Raw genomic sequence first — 22,986 nt, forward strand, 5'->3', positions numbered from 1 at the left:
TTATCGTGCGGGTTCGTTCGTCGTTGTCATTTTGGACGATACTTTCTGAAGAAGACTGCAGACACTGAACCCGATAAGCAGCCGACCATGCCACAAGCGCTGGAGCAGTTCCTCACTATTGAACAATTGTCATTTGATGATATTTCTACCACGTTTTTTACAGCAGATCCAAAATAACTTAAACTTGGCTGGCAAATTATTTTTGAAGGACTGTGTTACTAGATTCTCTAAAAATAACCTGACAAAGAAATAGATAAGAAGTTGCACAAAACAAGAAACTATTTAGTTGAAAGTACGTAGTAAAATTTTTTAGAATTTTTTTTTATCGGTAAAACTGAACTATGGAACGCTCGCAGACTGCGTGAGACCGACTGAACACCTGCATGCAGTCCACAGGTCAGAGAAGCCCACATTTAAGAGGAATGAACGAACAAATGGATGGATGATTGAACGAACGAACGAACGAAAGAATGAATGAATGTTCGAATGAATAAAAAATTCGTTCACCTTTTTTTGACTCCGTATCTTTTTTATTTGGTTCTTCTGAAAAATATGCTTCACGTTTAAAAATTTTTCAACATCATTGGCTTCAACATAAAAAAAATGTCCATATAATCATGATTCATTGTAAATCTCAAACAATTAATATCATAAATTAATCATTAAAATCATTTTAAAACAGTTTTACTGACAGCCATCACCACTTGAACTTAAAAAAATCATCACCACTTAATCTGGAGGAGGTTGCAGAGGGAGTGGTAGTGGTGGCGGCAGTGGTGTCGGAGATGAGGGCCGACGAAGGGGTAGTCGATTCCTTTGTCGGCACTGCCTTCTTCTTTTTCTTCTGCACCTTGTACTCGCTGTACTCTTGAATGATGGTGTCTGGCGTAAGGTGAACGTGGCAGTTTCATAAATAATGAGATGGAAATGTTGCAATAATATTAATAATAATAACGATAATAATAAATGGTGATAATGATAACGATGATGATAATAACAATAATAATAAACTATCGACAATCCCAATCATAAACTACAGCTTTGGTATCATTGAATGGCGAAGAACAGAATTACAGCAGATTGATAGAAAAAGAAGAAAATTGCTGACTATGGGAGGAGCACATCATCCGAAAGCTGATGTTGATGGGTTGTATTTCAACAAAAATGAAAGGGGTAAAGGACTAAAAGGAATTAAAGAATCATTCGAAAAAGCAATTATAGATCCCAAAGAGTACATTCTCAACAGACAGGATAGATTGTTTGAAATAATTGCAAAAGATGATAAAAGTAAAACAAAATAGTCAATTTCTAAAAAAAAATAAATACAATTAAAAATTTTCATTTTTAGATAAAGATGTAGGCAAAACCGAATTTTAAAATTTTTAAAAGATTATCATATAAAAAAGTACAAAGATAAACATCTACATGGTCAATTTTTTAACAATGTAAATAAGACTGGTATAGATTTGATAAAACATGGGAATGGTTAAGAAGTTCTATTTATAATAAAATTAATATAAATATTACAAAAACCAAGTATATGATTTTTAAAAGATTGAACTGTAACGATGAAGAATTTTTTTTTAAAGATAGGTGACAGTATAATTGACAGAGTTCAGGATTGAAAGTTGAAAACAAATGCCTTTTAATAGCTGCGCAAGATCAGCCATTAAACACTATCCTACTTTCAAAAAAGAGTGCTCAAACTGAATGTCGATGGTCTATGTAGAATGTACCACAAACATGTTGAAAGCATTAGTCTTGTGGTTTCTGGATGTCCTGTGCTGGCATGCACTGAATACGCCAAGAGACATAATCGAGTTACAAGCTATATTCACAGGGTGATAAGAAGATATGCTGGTTTAGAGACACGTGAAGAGCATTATAGGCATGAACAGAAGAATGCTACAAACTATATCAATGGTAAAATTTTATGTGGCACATCAGTTACGACAGATAGAAGCAAACGGACCAGGCATGATTGTCCAAGATGAAACCGAAAATATACGCCTATTGACAGATTGGATATCTGTCCCGACCATTCAAACGTTTTGCAGTAGAGACGGTAAAGATCTGTAAGTACAAAAATGTTCAAATTGAGATACAAAGAATGTGGAACTCGAAAGCTAAAGTTATCCCTATGGTAGTGGGGCACTAGAAATAAGCTCAAAAAATTTAGATAAAGTTATGAAAAAATTTCCAGGAAAATTGGCTCTTGCGGAAATTCAAAAAATAGCATTATTAGGAACGGCGAGCATTTAGAGAAAAAATCTCGGATGAATCTCTATGAGATTTTGTTGAACCCTTGATTCGTCAATAACCAGCTTTGAACAAGCTGTGAAAACTGGGATAATAATAATAATAATAATTAAAAACGCTGATATGACAGAGTAACCAAAAAATGGAAAAATGTTACTAAATAATTAAGTAACCTGTTGTATCTTCTGCATTTTATATTGTTAATAATAAATTGTAAAAATTGGGGTGTTTAATTAACTCATTGAGAAGACAGCTTTTAAAATTTTATTTTTATATAGTTTTATTTAGAACCTTTTCTTCAGTAATTCTCAGAAGTTCTTCCAACAAGAAACGCACAATGCATGTAAATACACGTGAGTTAAAATTAACCCACCAACGTTGCATTTGAAACCGGTTAATAGAGCCTATAAGCATCTTAAGCACACTACATCGTCATCATTCTGTTTGTTAGGCGAATAATGTTAACGCAAATTGCTCATGATACCAATGTGACCGGCAGAAAAAATTTATATCATATTTGTAATCTATTAATACTAATTTCAATAACGTTGATAATATTGTGATCAATAAAACGAAACAAAAAAGATTAAAAAATGGAATAATTTTAATAACCTGGGGCTTCTTCTGCAATGTTTTACATGGTTTTATATTTTCAACAAATATTCCATAAATGAATTAACCACATGTTAATCTATAAAAATGTTTTAACGTATAACTATTTAATTTATTTATTACTTTTAAAAATAAATAGCCAACAAATTACACAAAAGCGAAATTTTATACGGATAGTGTAATAATTTGGCTATTATAATATCATTGCCGTCCCTAATTGTTTTTCAAAGGTACGAACAGCAAACATGGCACATGTGATGAGCAGGGATCTTTTTACGTTCGAACCCGGTTGCTGCGAAACTAGGAGCAGGCGTCTTACTCATCACACCATGGCATCGACCAACACCTGATACTAACTTTTCACGTAAGTTTTTTTCGGATGGTTTAGTACGATTGTTTGATCTGAAAAATAAAAGACAAATAAGAAATGAAGAACACAAAAAGCACTTGAATAAAAATGTACACCAACACACACATGCACACGCATGCACACACGTACGCACACTCATATACACACACGCACACACAATAAATACATAATGGTAAATACTTGTAACCATTCACAACCACAAGATGAGCAAACTATGCGCAATCTTCAATTCACCTGGTTTCTTTGAATCCTTGCCGTAGTTCAGCGAGACTGAAAATAGTAAAAATTGTTGTAAGGAAGTGTTAACAATATTGGTTATGTTTAGGTAAATGATATCAAGTACCCAGTGATGATGTGAATGATAATTATCTAATTACAATAAATTTGATTGAAAGATAACTATCAAGGGCTGAACTTGTGCAAAATTATTTTAGCGGGCCAAATTGTTGGAAGGGAGAATAAATATTATACGTGAGATCTTAGATTTTTGTTCTTAAAACATGTTTTGTTAGTTGTTTATAGTCTTTTTGTCAACTCATTCAAAAGTTTGCACTGTCATTTTATGTCACATTTTATCATCTGGATGGTGTTGAACAGACAGCATAGTCAAGAACGTATGGAATACTTGCAGACACGAGGTGAAGTTCACAAGCAGCCGCCAACAAGTGCAATTTTTTTCAAATTATTGTGCGCAGAAAGGAAATTTTCACACGGAGAGAGCAGAAACTGCTTCTTTGTCAAAGTGAATGTTCGGTCGCAATGGTTGAAAATATGATGAAAGCGATGATGAATACAATGGAGATGGTGAGACGTTCATGAATGATGGTGAAGTGAGGTTTCCGAAATACTCACAAGTGGTGTAGTCGTTTGGATCTGCGAGGGAATCAATAAACAGCGAACAATTTTAAACAAAATTTTAATTTGTTAGAATAATTATTTTATTTGTTAATTCCACATTTAAAAAATGATAAATAAACAAAGATAATTCCTCTGAATGAAGAAAATTTTCACTAATAATAATAGGAAGAAGAGCATAAAGATATGAAAATTTCACATATGATACAATTCATTAAGCGAATATTTTACTTATAAGTAGAGACAAGCATCAAAATCTAATTGTATTGGACTACTCAAGTTTATTTTTTCAAGTTTATTCAAATAATTTAATTTATTCTTGAAACTTATTAAAAAATATTTAATCGTAAAAACATTGTACAGCCTAATTGCATGCATTCAACAAAAGTGGCTGTCATGCAAACAATCGCACACACGTGAACACATGTGCACTGAGACACCAACAAACCTTTCTTCACAGACGAATCCAGCAGTGGTTGTTTCTCATCGTGTGGCTGGTAGAACTCGGCGATCGTCTTGACAGGCTTGATTTGGCCGTCAGGTTCTTTTGGTCCGTGATCCTTGTAGGCTTTCCACTCATTGAACCTCTTCTTCTTCTTCTCCTCCTCGGCTGCCTTCGAGAGATCTGACCGTACATACTCAATGGAGCTTGTCGAACCGCTAGGACTGTACACTTGACGAGGTGTCAGTCAAATTGAGCCGATAATTAAAGAAAATGATTTCAGGTGGAAATTTTTGAATATTCAAAAAATTGATGTGAAAAATTTGATTATTAGCTAAAAATTGAAACTAAATGGTGTATAGATAAAATAAAATAGTTTACATATTTTCTCTGTGAAAAAAAGTTTCATTTAAAAATCATTGCTTAGTTATTTCAAACTAAATTTTTGTAATTTAGGTTAAAAATTGGATGAACAAAAAATTCTTCAAAATTTAATTTATAATTTAAAACAAAGTGTTTCCCAATCGAGTTACTTGGGGATAGAACGTCAGAGGCAATAGACTTCCCTTCAAATCACAACATTATTTCTCGTTCATGTTTAAACTTTCATATTAATCATAAAATTGATATCGATCTTCTTTTTTATTAATTTTAATAATAATCTTAAAATTATAATGTAATAAATTATATTAAATTGGTTTTAATTTCATAATATATTTTTGCGAAGCTTATATTTCAAACACTTCCATTACGAACTTATCATTCATTCATTCATATTTAATGCTGTTTGTAAAGATGACTAGTGTTTGATTAAATGTTTGGTAGAAAAAAGCGACCATCTCTCAGCAAATTATTTGCAACTTCAACCTTTTTGAAGATTTCTAGACATCGCCATGGCTATAATAAAGATATAAAATCATCAAAATAAACTTAATAATTTTCTTAACTAAAAAATAAACGTAAAGAGGATTTTTGTAAATAAATGCAGAATAATATTTTATAAAACCGAAAAACGGTTACAATGTTTTACATAAACTTTGATGTGTGTAGAAAAAAATTGAACAAATCACTAACAACTAAGGTACGGCTCATGATACGTCGTCGACAGGACCTTCTCTACGGTAGTACCTTCTGGCGTCTTCTTAAAATCTTTTTTCTTCACGTCCGTCTTGCTTTTTGACTTTTTATCAACCTTTTTATCAACCTTTTTATCAACCTTATCACTACTTTTGGAACTCTTTTTTGACCGACTTTTCGGAGTGGTTAGTGTCGGGGCTTTTTCGCTGGAGGCTTTTGATGGAGATTTTTTGCTCTTCTTCGATCCGGCTGCTTTTTTATCCGTTTTGTCCTTTCTTCCAAATAATCCAAACTTTTTTTTCTTTTTATCTTTTTTCTTTTTACTTGACTTGAGTGTTGCCTTGCTGTCGGACTTTGAGACTTTGGGGGATTTGGATGAGGACCGTGAAGATTTCTTGGATTTATCTTTTCAAAGTTATTCAAGATTCAAGTTATTTAATATGAATTGATTTAATAAGTGTTTTGATAAAAATAACAATAGTTTTTCAGATTATAATTATTATTTATATTATTGAAAAATATAAATTTGGAAAAATACCTGTTGGCTTTTTTTCCTTTTTTTCTTCTTCGGCCTTTTTATCTTTATTTTCTGCAAAAACGTGTTAAACAGAGTTAAGTTATTAACAAAATTAATTGAATGACTGAATACAAAAAAATAGTTGAAAACTTTTGAATAAATTCTGAGTAAAATTTTTCGATATTGAGAAAGTGCCATAATTAACAGTGAAATATCTAAATATCAAAAATACAGCCCATAAAGTTTCACACCACGTCATACCAAATGGACGCTTGGAGGTGAAAGACATTTAGGGTTTCCGGAGACTCATTAAAAAGTCCTAAGCAAATATAGATGGACAATGGGATAGACATTTACTAATTATGTTCAGACATTTTCTTTTTTTGATATTTCAGTTTTAATTAGGACCAATTTTCAAAATCAATCAATCCTATCAAAAATTTGGATGACAAAATTCGGCGTTGGTGAAAATTATTAAATAAACTAGCAAAAAATTAACTGAAAATATGTTTGAATGTTTTAGAAAAAGTAAGACTCAATACTTTAATATCGGTATTCGAATTCAAATATTTTAACATTTACCTCATTAATTTTTGTCAAACAAAATTGACGATTGAATTTAAAATGAAAGACCGGAATATAAGCTTTATATTATTTTATTTGCTTGAACTAGTAATAGTTTGACTCTAGTTTCTGTCTAGTCTATATGTTTGGATCTGTTATATAACAGTAAGAATATGATGTGCCGAGGAAGAACGTTGGAGCAGTGTTTAAAAGATTTCTTTTGTGCGAGCCTCTGGGTTTAAACAAAATAAAAATAACTTTTCGATGGGATACTAACTGCGGTACCAATAATAAATCCCTCCAATGATGACCGCCAACAGGCCGACAACAACGACGATGACGATGATTTTCATCATGCTTCCCCCACCACCAGCGTCAGCTGGCTTTTCTGGTGTGGATGTTTATTCAGGTTAACTTTGAATGGTCATTAGTTGTATATGTTTATGTTATGTTTTTTTAATTTTTTTTCTATACAAAGCAGTTGAAACAATTCTTTAACATGTTAAGAAAAAATTAAATAATTTATGAAAGTTTAATTTCAAAATTACTACTACCATCTTGCCCTCTCAATTCTTTCAACCTAGCATTTTCTGCAGCATTCTTTTTTTTAATTATTTGTTGCCCTGAGCTGGCATTAGGTAGATTATTTTGTGCATCTGAGCTGATTGGGGGTGAGCCATTCTGTGCCTCTGAACTTGCTCCATGTAGGTCACTCTGTGAATCTGAACTGACGCTGGGCTCGCTAGCAAATTCTGGTTTTTGTTTTTCAACATTCAACTCATTAAAATTAACTTTTTTATGTGAAGCATGTTTCAAGTCAAGTGCTGCTGTTTGATTTGCTTTATTATTTTTTTCCTTATTGTTCGGAGAATTGTTCACATTTGAAGAAGGGACCACAAATTGATCAGAAACACCACTCGGAGCCCCTATCTTCTGATTGCCTGGCATGAGTTCGGATAAAACGGCCGCACTGATGGATTGTGCGTCGCGATCGTCATTTGGGCGAGTCGGAAAAATTCGTCCAACTTCCTGTGTTGATTCATCAAAAACTTTGATCAAATTTTCTTCTGCAGCATTCTGCGTTGTCGCAACTTCAAACTCCTCGACGGCTGTTGATTCTGGGTTGATGTTTGCATCGGCATTACTTTCAACAATAATTTCATCGTTTGCGTTTGGCTGGTCAGTCGCTGCGACAAGCTCAGGAGTCGTTGCAGCCTTCAATTGTGCGGCATCATGCAGCAGTTGGTTCGGTTGAAAGATGGTGAATGCGAGTATGCCAAAGACTCTGGTAAGTATGTTTATCCTATTCATTTGCATCGGTCGGATCCGGCATTGAATTTAATTTAAACACGCCATCTCAAACTCTCCTAACGTTCATGCTTGTCGGTTATAAATTTATTCCCCCGTATGATGTTTGGTGATGAAAGAAACTTGACAGTTTTGTAATGGCGGCAATTAATAAAATAATTAAGTTATCAAAATAATTATTTTAAAAATCAAACTCTGCTTGTTTTTTTAAATATAAATTGAGTTAAAAGTTAATTGAATTTCATTGAGATTTGGGACAGAATATATAAGTTGCTGATAATTATATATAAACGTCATATTTGTAAACATTAACAATTTATAAACAGCTTAACTATAAAAATATTTTTATTTTTAGTAAACTTTTCTAATTTGAAAACTTATCAGCTCAATTGAATGTTGTTTTATTTCATCTCTCCACGCTATAAAATTTTCATAAAAAGGCAATCGTTTTATTGCAACTTTCTGCCACTTTTTTTTCAAATTGTTATTCTCGACTGCAGTACCTCATCACTGCTGCTGATGATTAACCAGACCTTATTGTAATGGGCAGCTGGGCCCAAAATGTTGGAGAAATTTTTGAGCAGTGGGAGAAGGCAGTCAAAATGTGAAGTTGTGCGCAGTAATAAAACAAAATTTTTAGCTAATATTTCAAACTTACAATTAATTTCACTCAAGCAGGCACAAACGAGTTATTTTAGGGTGAAGCAGTATAAATTATTTTATGCGCATATGTATATGAATTACAAACCACTAACCACTCAGTTGAACAGCTTGAGTTAAAGACAACGGCCACTATCAATGAATAACTGCAAGTTGAGTACTGAAACTAAAGTACGAAGGAAGGAACATACGATTTCAGATACGAACTTTATCAAGGACTTAAGAAGTAAAACCGCACGACTGAGCGTTAATAATAGTTAACACAATGATTGATTGATTTGATACAGTATACGTCAAACGTTTGGTTTACGTTATGGAAATATAAGTAATAGATAAGTAAACAAATTGAAGTTTTGGGCTGAGGCCACGCGCCATAGCGCACCGAAGTAACATCTGTTTAAAATGCCTAAAAGTAGGCTTGGTCGAATTTCTGATTGCAAAAATTCGCAACTGCAAAGTTATCAAGCATTATCAATTAAGACAATTACGTTGCAATTTAGCTGTGGTTTTGGGCAGTAAGAATAAAACCTTAGAATAAGCCCTGCAATTAACAAGTCATTAGCTGTGAGATAAAAAAATATTTCAACAATTCTGAGATATCACAACAACAACAACAACAATAATAAATAATAATAATATTAAATATAATAATAATAGTAGTAATAATAATTTAGATTGTCTATTAATTTATTTCTTTTCTTCTATCGTTTGTTGCGTGCACTGCTACAGTTCCTACTTTTTACATATCCGAGAAACAAAAATAGTTGGTGCTAGAAATATTTGCCAACTGCTTTGAAACAAACGAACGAATGAACAAACAAACGAACGAACAAACGAACGAACAAACAATAATTTACACAATTTTGAAAATATTTTAAAATACATTTAACAACATTCAGCCGGCCATTCAAATAAACTGCTACAAAATGGAAAGATATCAATCGTAAAGGTTACAAATAAAATGCGCTTATAGTGATTAAACGCTAATAATTCAATTTTTTGGTGTAAATTAATTTAAATATTTACTGCAACAATTTGTTATAATTTCATTTTGATCCAATTACATGACTTACTACAGAGGTAAAAACACGACAACGAATTGTATTTATGGAAAGCCACTATTTTCATATTTTCGTTTCTTAGACACGTGACGTCCCGACCTAAATAACAACAAACTCTTCAAGCGTTGGATGGATGTGAGCTCGATGAGCAATCGAACGTTGTTGATACTGGCCAAGTTGAGTCGGTCGTCCATTGACGGATATCGAACCAGTAAATATTCAAACGGTGAATTAAATATACGTTGAACGTTGATTCTATTTATGGAGATTTTGATATATGTCTAAAAATAAAAAAAATTGCACATACACACACACACACACACATACATTCACATAAACACACACACGCACACAAACACCATAGAATCATTCAATCAATCTTTCAACTGAGAAAATCATACAAGAAATTATGAAACTGATTGAACACTAAAGTCAAGATGCTGACGACATTTTGGGAGGGCTACACAATCGTCGTAGTGGCAACGAGCATCGTCTTCTTCTTCCTCATCATCGTCTCCTTCAGTTACCTCTGGCATCCCTGGTGCTTCTTCACGTTCTTCCCCTACGGTCAATGTTAGTTGATGGGGGTTGATGGGGTCTCATCTGGTTGGATGTTGCTGGGTGTGATGTGGTTTCATCTGGTTGGATGTTGCTGGGTGTGATGTGGTTTGAAATGGTGGGATTTGGCTTGATGTGGTGTGACGCTGGTTGATGTAGAAAGAAAGATGGTTCGTTTCAACCTATGGCTTTATATTTTTATATTCTTTTTGCCTTTAATTTTATTATTTCTTCAATAATTAAAAATTTAGCTTTTTATTGACTTAAGTTTAGAGTTTAATTAATTTATTTATTTGTTCAATATTATTGTTAAATATTTAATCATAAAATTTAAAATCTATTTTAATTTCTTAATTTTATAATGTCACAACTATATTTTTTTAAATTTATTTCACGTTATTATGATACAACTTGGTATGGGAAATGACGAAACAACTTTTTAGTTTTCACAGCGCCGGCCAAGGAAGGCGCAATAGTTGTCAATCCTCAATTTCTCAAAGAAATCAGTAGGAAGCCAAAAACAGGCAAATGATTTATAAAATAATTTCAATGATTAATATTCCTTTGTAGTTTATTTGGTTGTACAGTGTCTAGCTGGTGAGATGAAAATTATTTGATGAAAAGTTTAAAACAATGTTAAGTGTTTGAAAAATAGAAATAAAGTAAACATAAATTCAACATTTTGATTTGATAAATAAACCAATTAACCTGTAAAATTACTCAATTTGAGATCTTGAACAGAACAGAAAAAAAGAAAAAATAGTTTTGTTGAAACTAACCAAGCTTCTGAACAAAACAAGAAAAGTGAATAGATTTGGAAATTTTTGTGGAAGTTGCGTTAAAACTTCAACCTATTTTCTTTGGCAAAAAATTTAGTTAAAATATTAAATTAAAAAAAACAGAACCTTCAAAACCGAGGAAAGCTAGCGACCGAGCAAAAACAGTCTCTACCAAAATACCGACTGTTATTATTTCATCAAAAGAGCAAAGTTGTGATTCGCAATCCGAAGGCAAACATTCATCAAAGAAAAACGAACAAAGTAACAAAACTAAGCTTCTGAACCCAATAATAAACACCAAAAAAATAAACGGTTTTCATCAGAACAAAACAACAAAGCAATCCAAAGTTACCAAAAAGTTTAGACCAGCAGCAAAACCGCAGCAAAAACTTAAGTCAAATACGAAAGAACAGCACCAACCGCAAACACAAGGACCAATATTATTGTCGGAGTTGTCAAGCGGTTCCAAAAAACCAAAATTCGATACTTCAGTCGCACCGCTGTTCACCAACGCAACTACCCCGTCATCTAAATCCACAATGAGTGAAAAATCAGTGCCTACCTTATCCTCAAGAAATAAACTGGACGTCGTTAATATTACGGTGAGAGGGAATTCTGGAAATTCTACAAGAAGTAGTAGCTTCCCGGAAACAATGAATAAAAAAGCACGCAGATTGGAAAGCGTTACGAATGAAAAAACGTTAAAGTTTTGATAATTTTTTTTTATTGCATTCGTTAACAGATAACAAGAAATTTTATTGATCTTAAATGATTTTTATTTAATGTTATGTTAGAAGTGACTGTAATTTCTGACATTTATATATATATATATATATATATATATACATATATATTATTTATTTATATATTATTTATTTATATAATTATGTGCAGTAAAAGAGTTCTTAGAAAATATGAACGTTCGTTCAATTTTTTGCAATCATATTGTTTAAAATATAAAAAATGTTGAGAATACTTAATGAAGAGTCTGTTAACATATTTTTTTATAAGAAATATAATAAAAATAAATTGATTTATTTTTAAGGGATGAACAATAATTAATAATATTAATAATAATATAAAAAGATATTCACAAATTCTGCATAATTTTTTAATAAGTACCAGTCCATCCCTGTCATCCATGTTTATTTCGTGACACTCAGGCTGGCGGAAACTGTTGATTTTAATAAATTCAGTTACAAATTAGTGCAAAACTGTTTTGTTATAATCACTAAAAAAATATCTAATTTTATTCTTTGCCTCATTTATTTATTTATTTAATTAAACTATTCCAAATTCTCAAAGATATCCATTTTATCTGCGGTTACCTGAACTCAGATCCCTGCTGGATCTGTTGCCGTCATCCTGTTCTGATCTCATCTCGCTGACTCTCTTACTATCGCTAACGTTCATTGTGCCCTTCCTATCTTGGGGTGGACCCAGTAATGCAGTTGAATTCTGAGATGCCTCCGTGCGGTCCGATGCGTCAGATTTCTTCCCATCTATTAATTTAATTAATTATTAAGGAATTACGTATTAATGTGCTGGTGCGATACGTAGAAACTTAATTAGCAGTTAATATTGTAGGACACGTTACGCAAGATTGTTAAAATCAAATTGTTTTTATTTAAAACCGAAGATATGAATTTCTTAGCTTTGTCGAAAGCACGCTTTTATGCGTATGTTGGTTAGTTATTGCATTAGAAATGTTTCATTGATTTTTAGTAGAATTTTTGTTTATCAAAATTTTTAACTTATTCATCTATTCATTCATCGATACATCTAACTATCCACCAAACCCTCTCATTAACCAAAATAATTATTTGAAGTACCGGAGTAGGCACTACTGCGGGCGGCTCTGACGGACAGCGTGCTGGTTGCCGTGGAGGGGTGGAGCGCTATGCTTGATTTTGATATCTGCTCGTCTTTGGATCGACTCACAAGTTGAGGTTTATGTGATTTGATTACCATTTTTGATCTGGACAGACCTTTAGATTTGGTCATATCCTTTGGGACTGTTAGATCTTTATCGAATTTACTTATCTCTCGCGACTTTGTGAATTCTCTTGACATCGACATGCGTGCTTTCTTCCGCAAGATATCTTGGGTTCTTTTTAGCTTTCCTGGACTTTTGTCGGTTTTCGCTCCCTTCGTTAGCAGTCTCTGTTTTTCTGAAACTTAAACGTTGTAGGTTCGACTCAGATATGTTGAAAATATTTGCTGGTGTCGCAAAATATTCGCACAAAAATCACTTGTAGCGTAAACATATTCATTATAGAAAAATTATTAAATTCATATAACACGTGCATAAAATTATTCCATTTTTGAACATTCAAAACTTTGTATTCATTAAGCATATATTTTTATTATTAATTTCTAGTGACTCAATTTTTTAAATCCTTTATACCTTGATGAAGACTGCTGATATCAGAAGACCTGATGGCTATAAAGAAACAAAAAATAAAGAAGCAAGTGCTTAGTATTTGTTGGAATTTAAAATTATAAACTTTGAAATGAAATAAACGTAACTTAGCTATTAAATTGAAAAACTAATGAACAACAAAATACATCAACGTATGATGATTACTTACTCTCCACAGACTGCAAAATAGGTGGAGACTTCTTCTTTGACGGAAGTGTCTTTTCTCTAGATGCTACACATTCGCAATTTTTTTGACAGTTATACAAACTTTGAAACATGTAGTTTAAAAGATACGCGTATACAATTGTCAAAATATCGATTAACAGCTGGTATGAAGCGCTAATATTTGTGGTAGTCTCAGCATGGTGTGGTGAATGAAGCTGCTGATCCTGCTGAGTTTTAGTAGTTGGGTTCAATTTTAAAAGATCTCCGCCTAGCACAAATTATATCGCAATAATTTACACGTTGTGTGTGTTGTTTACATCTCTGAGACTCTGAGGAATGTTGTAAAAGAGCTTGTAAATTAGCAAAATTGGCACAAAACTAAGTAAGCAATCCATCAATTATTTTTCAGTATTCAAAATATTAGGGTTTTAAAAAACAGTGTCGTCTTCACTCCAAGTTATTGGAGACCAAAAAGTGCTTTCCTCACGTGAATTTTGATATTAGATCGGGCACTGAATGGCTTGGATCAAGGAGGTTTTGACATTTATTGGCAAATGCTCATTGAGTGCGTTAATATGCATGCACTTGAAATATTCGACTGAACAAAATTTGAAACCAGTAAATTTTTTCATAAAGTTCGCACGACACTACTTACTTCTTTTCTTCAGCTTCACAACTGTTGTCACTTTAACTGTAAAGTTTTTGAAGTTTCAAACTTCTTAAAATAAAAATTCATTCAAACAAAACTCTGTTAAAACCGTATTGTAAATTAGTTTGAACTCCATAAACTTAATTCAATAATACGAATTATTAAACTGGGTTGTTATCAATCTGAATAAATAAAGTTCAACTCGTCGGAGAAAGCTCATGCAACCTCTGTGCGGGCAGAGGACAGCAGGGCATGTGCGACTGAAGATGGCGACGAAGAGGAAGACAGCAGCCAACGCTCCCAAACAACTGATGGCAATGCAATTCTTTTCAGCGAAAGCTGCAGGAGTGTTTCGAAATTAACTTAATCGTTTGAAACATTCGTTTGTTATCAACGCATCGTATCGTTCACAAAAATTAAATGGTTGTTAATGGGTACATTCAATAAAATTGTCTTACTTTTTTCTTTTTCATTTTTATCTTTAGGCTCTTCAGTAGTCGTCGGAGCAGCAGTCACAACTACCAACATGCACGTCACCAGCAGCCAAACAGTTTTGTTCAACATTCGTGTCATCCGGATGGTCGGGAGCGTGAAAGATTGGGATATTTTTGAGTCAAATATAACAGAGAATTGTGGCCTGCTTCGTTGCTTGGTTATTTTTTTAATCGGCTTTACTTCACGAGATGATGTTTCGGTATTTGAGGATGTTGGATCAAAAACTGGTGCTCTTGAAAGTGTTGACTGCCTTGGCTCAGGTTCAACAGCTGATACACACTTTTTAATTTGCTCTCCATAATTTAGTCGTTCATTTAATTTTTCATCAATTTTTTTAAGTTTGGACGAAGCTGATGTATTCTCGAAGTAATTTATCATCGGTTGTGGTGGAAAAGTTCGTGAATGTTCATGGTAAATTTTTAAGGGAGGTTTTGGAGTTTGTTCATTTGGATTGGGGTCGATACTTTCAATAACCTGATACACGTTTTGATCGTTAGTTTCAAGTGCAGGCGTTGTTTCAAATGTTGAAAGTGTTTCGTTGACGTTTGAAAACTTGAATGCCACATCATCCATATTTTGACTCGGCAGTAGTTGAGTGAGTGTTTGTTGTTTATGAGTGAACGTTAGTTAATTTTTCATTATTTCAAATGTTGACCAAACATCGAATAAAACTGAAATTTTAATCCTGTTGTTTTTGCTGAAAAGTGAAACGAACCGACCCAACAATGATGTTAATTGAAAAAATTGAGATTTTTTGAAAATTATTTGAAAAGAACTTTACGAAGACGTACGTACAGTCAGTCTGATAAAGAAATGAATAAAATATGTTTAGTTAGTTAATAAATTCAATTATTTATTTAAAGAAAAAATTTGTATATGTGTGTTGATTGAGAATAAAATAATAACGTCATCGCAAGCTTTTTTCCATAGAAATTATAATAAAATAAAAATTAAAATAATTATTTCAGCCTTACCTTTCTAAAAAAAATCATTTCAAATTCAACTTATACGGACTACATGAATGTAGAAATTAATGAAACAATTGAGTTATGCAAGCATTTATCTATCATTAAATAACCCACGCATCTACTATTTGGTTTTTATGACAAAATAAAATCAAAAATCTGTTAGATTGAAAAATAAACAATAACAAAATCGTGCGTAAATGTTAAAAATGTATAAAAATAATAATTTTGTTTAAAAAATAATAAAATAAAATTTAGCGAAACTGGAAACTGAAGAGCTGATATTATTCATAATTAAATTTTCATGAATATTAATATATTTATGATTTCGTTATTAAATTGGCAATGAGAACCAGATTCTGCAAAGCGCGATCAACTTACAACTTCATCTGCTTTCTTCACTTATGTCTTCTCGGCGACGGTTTCGATAATTGAAAAATTTGCTATAATTTTGTTGTTGCTATTATTTATATTATTATCACTATTATTTTGAATATTAATTTTTTCTTAATTTTAATGACGGCGGTGAATCTAGGGTGGGCCCGTTGTGAGCAGAACTTGTATTAAATGTCAGTAAGACCCATTGTTTTAACAGAAAAGGTACCGTTGTTGACAAAAAATGACTTGTTAAGCCAAAAAACGATCGTCAGCCAGAATTGTAACCCACGGTCGACTTTAAAACATTTTTTCAAATTCCTCCCCCGGTGTCAACATTTAAAAATTTTCAAAATTTAGGCCCTTTGCTAAAGATCCGCCGCTGTCTAAAGATACCAACAATGCAAAGAGCGCTTGTGATGAATTCACGCATGTGATAGACGGAAATCTTTTCGCAATCGAATCCGATCACTTTAACACGAGGACCAGGCACCTTGACCACTCTGCCTGCCCGCCAGCCGATAAATTAAAATTCAAATAATAATTTCAATTAATCTAGTGATTATCATTATCTATTATCTTCATTATTATCAATAATTATCAATAATTATCATTAATTAATATCATTATTATATAATTAATATCATTATTATCAATAATTGAAATTTCCTTCAAAGTCGTTGCGCTACGATTTGAACAGCTGCTACCGATCTATCCGGTCAAAGATGACAAATGTTAAAAGCTTTCTGTTACATTAAAATTTTGCAAATTTTTACAATACTAATCATAATAGATTATTAATATTAATTTTATTATTATTGCTATTGTTTTTATTAATACTATTATATGTTGAAACAGTCGGCATTTTTCAGCTTGCTCAGTTTTTGTATGTTTTAATCAAGTTTTAAAGTTTAAACATTGGTACTTAGGAAGCGAAAAATTACGGTGGTCAACAATTAATTCAATAATTTTAAGTGCATATCGATTTTAATTTTGATTTAAAACTTAATTTTATTAGTTAATGCGGATAAACGCTCATATTGTTTTAAAAACTTTGAAGATCTAAATAAACATTCCTGGCGTTTTACAAAGGTAAAGTTAAACAACGACAATATCCGTACGCACGTGTCTCCAAGGATAATATTGTAATATCTCCAAACATTTTGCTAATGACCTTAATGACATTAGTTCAACTAATATTGAAAATAATTAAACTTTTTGCTATACGGCAAAAACTATAAAGGCAGAAAGGGTCTACGGGTGCACCAACGCTCGTTCAAAATATTTATAAACTTCGTAAACTCTGAAAATTCTGCGGAAACAACAAACAACCATGAGGATAGTTCCAACTCGCAGTCGTCTTCTCCACATCAACGAATATCTTCTTCCCCTCAAAAGCACCAATTATTGACAAGGTAGATGCACCACTTTCCTAGTTAGAGTAGCTCAAAAAAGTAGAGTAGTTAGAGTGGGCTGAAGCTAGTGCATATTTCCATTTGTGGAAGACAAAACTGCCTAACATCGACAACTTCACCAACAGTCAACAAAGTCTACTTCTTATCAAACCATGTGACGTTGAAACCGTAAACAATTTCACCGGTAAATCAAAACAAACCAATCAATAAATTAAAAAAAATTGAAACAACTTACAATTCTTGGCCGTAATAATCAAAAATTTTTATTCTCAAATTTTAGCACTCTGTAAACTAATAAGATCAGAATTGTCTTCGTCGAAAGCACTAAAATTTGGTATGAATTCATATAGTGATAACCCATTAAAACAGAAAATTGTTTAATCGATCAAATGATTTACTAGCCCTGTTCAAGTTCACAAAATGTGAAAATGTTTTCAGAAACATTCTGAACAATGAACTTATCAATAAATTCTACCCGCCAAATTTGATTAGCCGAATCCCTCATTTCCATGCTGTGTCAACCTCTCAAAGTATAATGAAATTTCAGCAATCATACAGCAAAAGGACTTAATATCAATAATAATTTTGAAAAAAATATTCTATACCCCGCACAATTCTCTTTCAATTGAACGTTGGAAATCATCGTCAATCCCAACACGCTGGAAAAAAGGTTTGACAATATTAATTTACAAAAAGGTGACCCCAATAACGCTTCAACCAGACCTTTGTAAAATATTTTAAACAACAAATTATACAATTATTTCAAAATGAATAACTTCACCAATAAAACCAAACAGAAAGATTTTTACCGAAGAATAAATGGTGTAGCTGATCATACACAGTTATTGTTCCATTTGCTGAAAGAAGCAAAGAAGCACCAGAAAACTATAATCGTTACTCTGCTGGATCTCTGAAATGCGTTTGGTGAAGTTAGCCATGATCTCATTTTAGCAGCTCTTTATCATTATCATATCCTACCCCAGATACCATACGCTGATTACTCCATAACTGTATCAGTATGCAACAACCTAACTCGACCCATCGTGGTAAAGCGTGCAGTGCTGCTGGGTGATCCCAGTTCTTCTTTGCTATCCAATTTATGTTTTAATTTTCTAATGGAAATAGGTACTACAACAAATGTGCACATTTGGGATAAGATAGATCGTCGGAAAATACGAGCAAATTTTACCCAGATTGACGGTGACAATCACTCAGACTAGTATTGGTGATCATTTCACTTATATGGGAAAAATTTATGAATTGAATGCAAGAACGCAATAGAAAATGAACTGTTGCATGGTATCTTGAAGTTTTGCTGCATACATATGGTGGTCTGGATACGTCCGTCCAATGGAAGTTTGAGATCTTAAGGCGCTTTGTCCCGACCCAATTAACACATAAACTCGTATGTACGATATTTCATTGACATGGATAGAAATCACACTGGACTGTTTGATCTCTAATCCCGCAAGCAGCTGCGTTGTAAAATTTTTTTGCTGCTTTATAAATCTGGAGGCCTTTGCATAAAATTGTTAAAATGTCATACAGAAGTGGTGAGGCTGAAACTCCATGGTTATTTCATACATACAGTGAAATCAGTGAAAGAACACGTCTTTAGTTCAGAGATTACACGATGTTCCAGATCATCAGTAAAGCTATCCGAAGTCCTCTATAAGTTGTCAAAAAGTACATTATACAACAGCTGCCTACAAATGCCAACCTTCACAGATGGGGATAAACAGACAATGGGTTATGCCAGTCTCTGGCGTGAAACAAAGTGACAAACTCGCCTGTCAAACTGTGGCTCAGCGGCAACACTCTGGAAATACTTGAATCGTCCCAACAAAACTTTTACAATAATCGTCAACAACATCAAGGCATGCGCTGGTTCAAATATCATCAACTTTGCTGATTTGGAAGATAAAGCTACGTCTAGCCACAGATTTGTTCCAATCAGTCAGACCAAACATCGCCATTCTCAGTAAGAGTACAAAGGAGATACTTGAATTTACTATATGCTATGAAAAAAACTTTGTCAAGTCCAGAAAATACAAAATTGTTAAACATACAACCAATCTTAAAAACAACCTGGTGAACGATTTTAAACACTGTAACATTTTAATTAGCACTTGAATTGTCAGCTTTAGGTTTTTATAACCCCTTTGATTTATCATTAACTAAAAAGAATTGGACTGATTGTTTTCGGCATTGCTTGATTAACAGCGTGATACTGTCTTCCTGTGCCAGATATTGTGAAAGGTACAATGCACGAACCAATTTCTATGAACCATTGTATCGTCACTGCACTCATTTCAGAACGAAGAGCATTGATGACTAGCCATTATGATTTTGAGTTTTATTTAAACTATATTTATATTAATTAATTATTTCTAATTTATTTTGATTTATTTGATGAGTAATAATTAATATGTTTCCACTGTTATTATTATTATTATGTTGTTGTTTTTGTTGTTGCTGTTGTTATTAATATAATTATCTCTCATCATTATTTTCATCGTCATCTATTTTATTATTATTATTATTATTTCTCTCTCTCTCTCTCTCTCTCTCTCTCTCTCTCTCTCTCTCTCTCTCTTTCTCTCTCTCTAATTAATAATCTTCAAAGGTATCAAGAAACAGCGCATACAAGATGCATGTGAAATATATGTGAGGATCTACGCGCAGTCGAACCCTGTCCTTGCATTCGCAGCACCAAGCGGCTACTCTAGCGGCTAAGCGACTACTACTACTACTCTATTATTACTACTACTACTAGTACTACCATTAGGCTACCTGGCCGCATGCATGTTTTCAAAAGTTTCTATTCCAGTTAATGTTAACATGTCTTACAATAGATTTTATCGACAGAAAGTTATTCACGTGGGTCAATAATATTCCATCGAATTTTACTTAGCGCGGTGTTTCCGTGGTGCTTTTAAATTTATTCTCAATTTAAGCATTTCACCGCTTTCTAGGAGTGAACCAGTTTTTATAATTTGCAATAACATTTTTAAAAATCTATATGAACAATCAACTAACTCTCAACCAATGAACCAATCGAGCAACCATAAAAACTATTGATCAACCAACTAACCAATCAACTAATCAACCAGGCAACCAATCAACCAACCATCCATTCATCCAACTAGCCAACCTATAAATTAACCAACCTACCAATCAACTATTCAACCGATCAATCATCCATTCAACCAGCCCATCAGTCAACCATCCGACCAATCATCCATCCAACCAACCATCCAACCAACCAATCAATCAACTTAGCATTCTTCTACAATGGTCGGTCTAGCAGCATCTTGTACGTAGATGGCATTGAAGTCAAAACACCCCTTCAAAATCACGAGGAATTCTTCGACGAAGTTTTTTTAGACCGCACACCAAAAGCGGTCGCAATACGCGTTAGTTGGAAGAACTTCTTATATTCTGCAACTAATATAAACACGTCACACACAATTAAAAACTGTTTCAACATTTGATAGCAGAGCATTTTATTGTATCACATTTCTTTCATGTAATCTATTCTACCTCGTAGTAAAAACTTACTGTGCAAACTAACACAACCACCATTCTGTTTACTACTGCTGTTGCTACTGCTGCTGCTACTACTACCACTGCTACTTACCCTATTACTACTACTACTACTCTTCTCCATTACTACTACTACTACTCTATTATTACTACTACTACTACTACTACAACTACTATTACAAGTCTCTAACTACTACTACTATTACTACTACTACCGCTGCTGCTGCTGCTGCTACTACTACTACTACTACAAATCTATCACTGCTACAATTGCTGATACTGAAAGTTATAGCGCTAATTCTTCTTATAAAAATAAATATATCGATAAATTTTTTCGTGTTAAAAATAGAAACATTGTTGTCGTTGTTATTGAATATTGATAATAAAATATTTTTAAAAAATTAAAAAAGAGTGAACAACATAAAAACATTCCAAAAGAAGAACAACAACACAAACACTTACTTGAACATAAACAACACAAACACTCACTTGCAAACAAACAACAACACAAACACTAACATGATGAAAAACAACACACACACAAACACACACACACTTGAAAACAAACAACAACACAAACACTTGCTTGAACACAAACAACAACACAAACACTCACTTGCAAACAAACAACAACAAAAACCCTCACATGATGACCAATCCAATGCCACCCACCTCCCAAGGTCACAACTAGCAGCTCTTCCACCGAGCCCCTGTTAGCAGTCTGGTCGCAGTACGGACAGTTCGACTCCAACTCCAGGTGGAAGTGCACGGCCGAGGAAGTGGCAGATTGGAACAACGTATCTCTCGACACCAGCCTCATTCCGCCTGCCGAAGTCAAATTTATGAATCGGTTCGTACGTTGAAGTTACTTTGAGTTAATCCAGACTCACACACGCATCTCATGCTACCAGTCGTTTCTTGTACACAAATTTAAATGGAATAAGGTATTGAAGTAACAACGTATGTGGAGGAATCTCTAGCTGCTGAGCTGTGAATCAGCGAGAAGGATAACAAAATCGATTGAAACTTTATTTTCAATCTCGGAATGATTCGTTGCTTGTCTTCATAATTTTTTAAGTTCAGCATAATTAACTTTTGCAACAAGAATTAAACTTCTCAAATCAGTAACAATTGTAATTTCAAGTTGAAATTTTAATTAGTTCAAACGAGTTATCGGCAGTTTCATCATCATCATCATATTATTATTATTTTCTCTTGGATAATCTTCAGAGGTCATTACGACGTACGAACACACGCGAATCAACGCACCGCACACTTTTACATGTGCGAGGCGGGGATCTCTTCACATTCGAACCCGGACACTGCATCACCAACGCCAGGCACCTCTACCATTACACCATCGCGCCGTCCGAAACTTAAAACTTTCACAACCAAAAAAATTACACAGGTGATGGCGGACAACTTAGACGGGCCAAAGTTTTAAAAATTTTTTAATTTTTGAAATTATACCGGGGGCCCAATAAACGAACGAATGTTTGTATTAGTGTGGCCAAAATTTTACTGGCGATAATTTTTTGTTCATCACGTTAATTTGTGATCGATTTTACACTTTAAACGGTGTTTCCTAATTTAAAATTTCCTAATTTAAAAACTCAATAATTTTACTGACTGTTAATGAAAGTATAACTCCAATCATGCTTCCTCCCCCCTGAAATAAAAAAAATCAACATAGTAATTGCACTCACAAACACGCACACGCACACGCACACACACACACACACACACACACGTAAAAACGCATATACAAACATACACACATAAAAATACAAACACTCACAAAGACATACACACAAACATGCACACACATAAACATACACACACGCTCACACAACACACACACAAAAACATACACCCGCACACAAACATACACA

At 33.3% G+C, this 22,986-nt stretch overlaps 2 protein-coding genes across 2 annotated transcripts; both read right to left on the bottom strand.

Moving 5' to 3' along the window:
- Positions 1-697: 697 nt before the first annotated feature.
- Positions 698-8,013, bottom strand: HELRODRAFT_172614 (hypothetical protein; the record flags this gene model as incomplete). Its single annotated transcript, XM_009019279.1, has 8 exons — positions 698-882; positions 3,229-3,273; positions 3,455-3,511; positions 4,545-4,769; positions 5,613-6,020; positions 6,154-6,204; positions 6,974-7,084; positions 7,251-8,013. 8 exons carry the CDS (start codon positions 8,011-8,013, stop codon positions 698-700), a joined length of 1,845 nt encoding a protein of 614 aa, XP_009017527.1.
- Positions 8,014-12,376: 4,363 nt separating this feature from the next.
- HELRODRAFT_172615 (hypothetical protein) lies at positions 12,377-15,366 on the bottom strand (the record flags this gene model as incomplete). The annotated part of the gene is made up of 6 exons (XM_009019280.1): positions 12,377-12,564; positions 12,895-13,239; positions 13,654-13,917; positions 14,305-14,340; positions 14,524-14,637; positions 14,757-15,366. The coding sequence occupies 6 exons, from the start codon at positions 15,364-15,366 to the stop codon at positions 12,377-12,379; spliced, it is 1,557 nt and encodes a 518-aa protein (XP_009017528.1).
- Positions 15,367-22,986: the final 7,620 nt, after the last annotated feature.

This window comes from Helobdella robusta (assembly GCF_000326865.2).
Source record: "Helobdella robusta unplaced genomic scaffold HELROscaffold_24, whole genome shotgun sequence".
Classification (NCBI taxonomy): Eukaryota; Metazoa; Annelida; class Clitellata; order Rhynchobdellida; family Glossiphoniidae; genus Helobdella; species Helobdella robusta.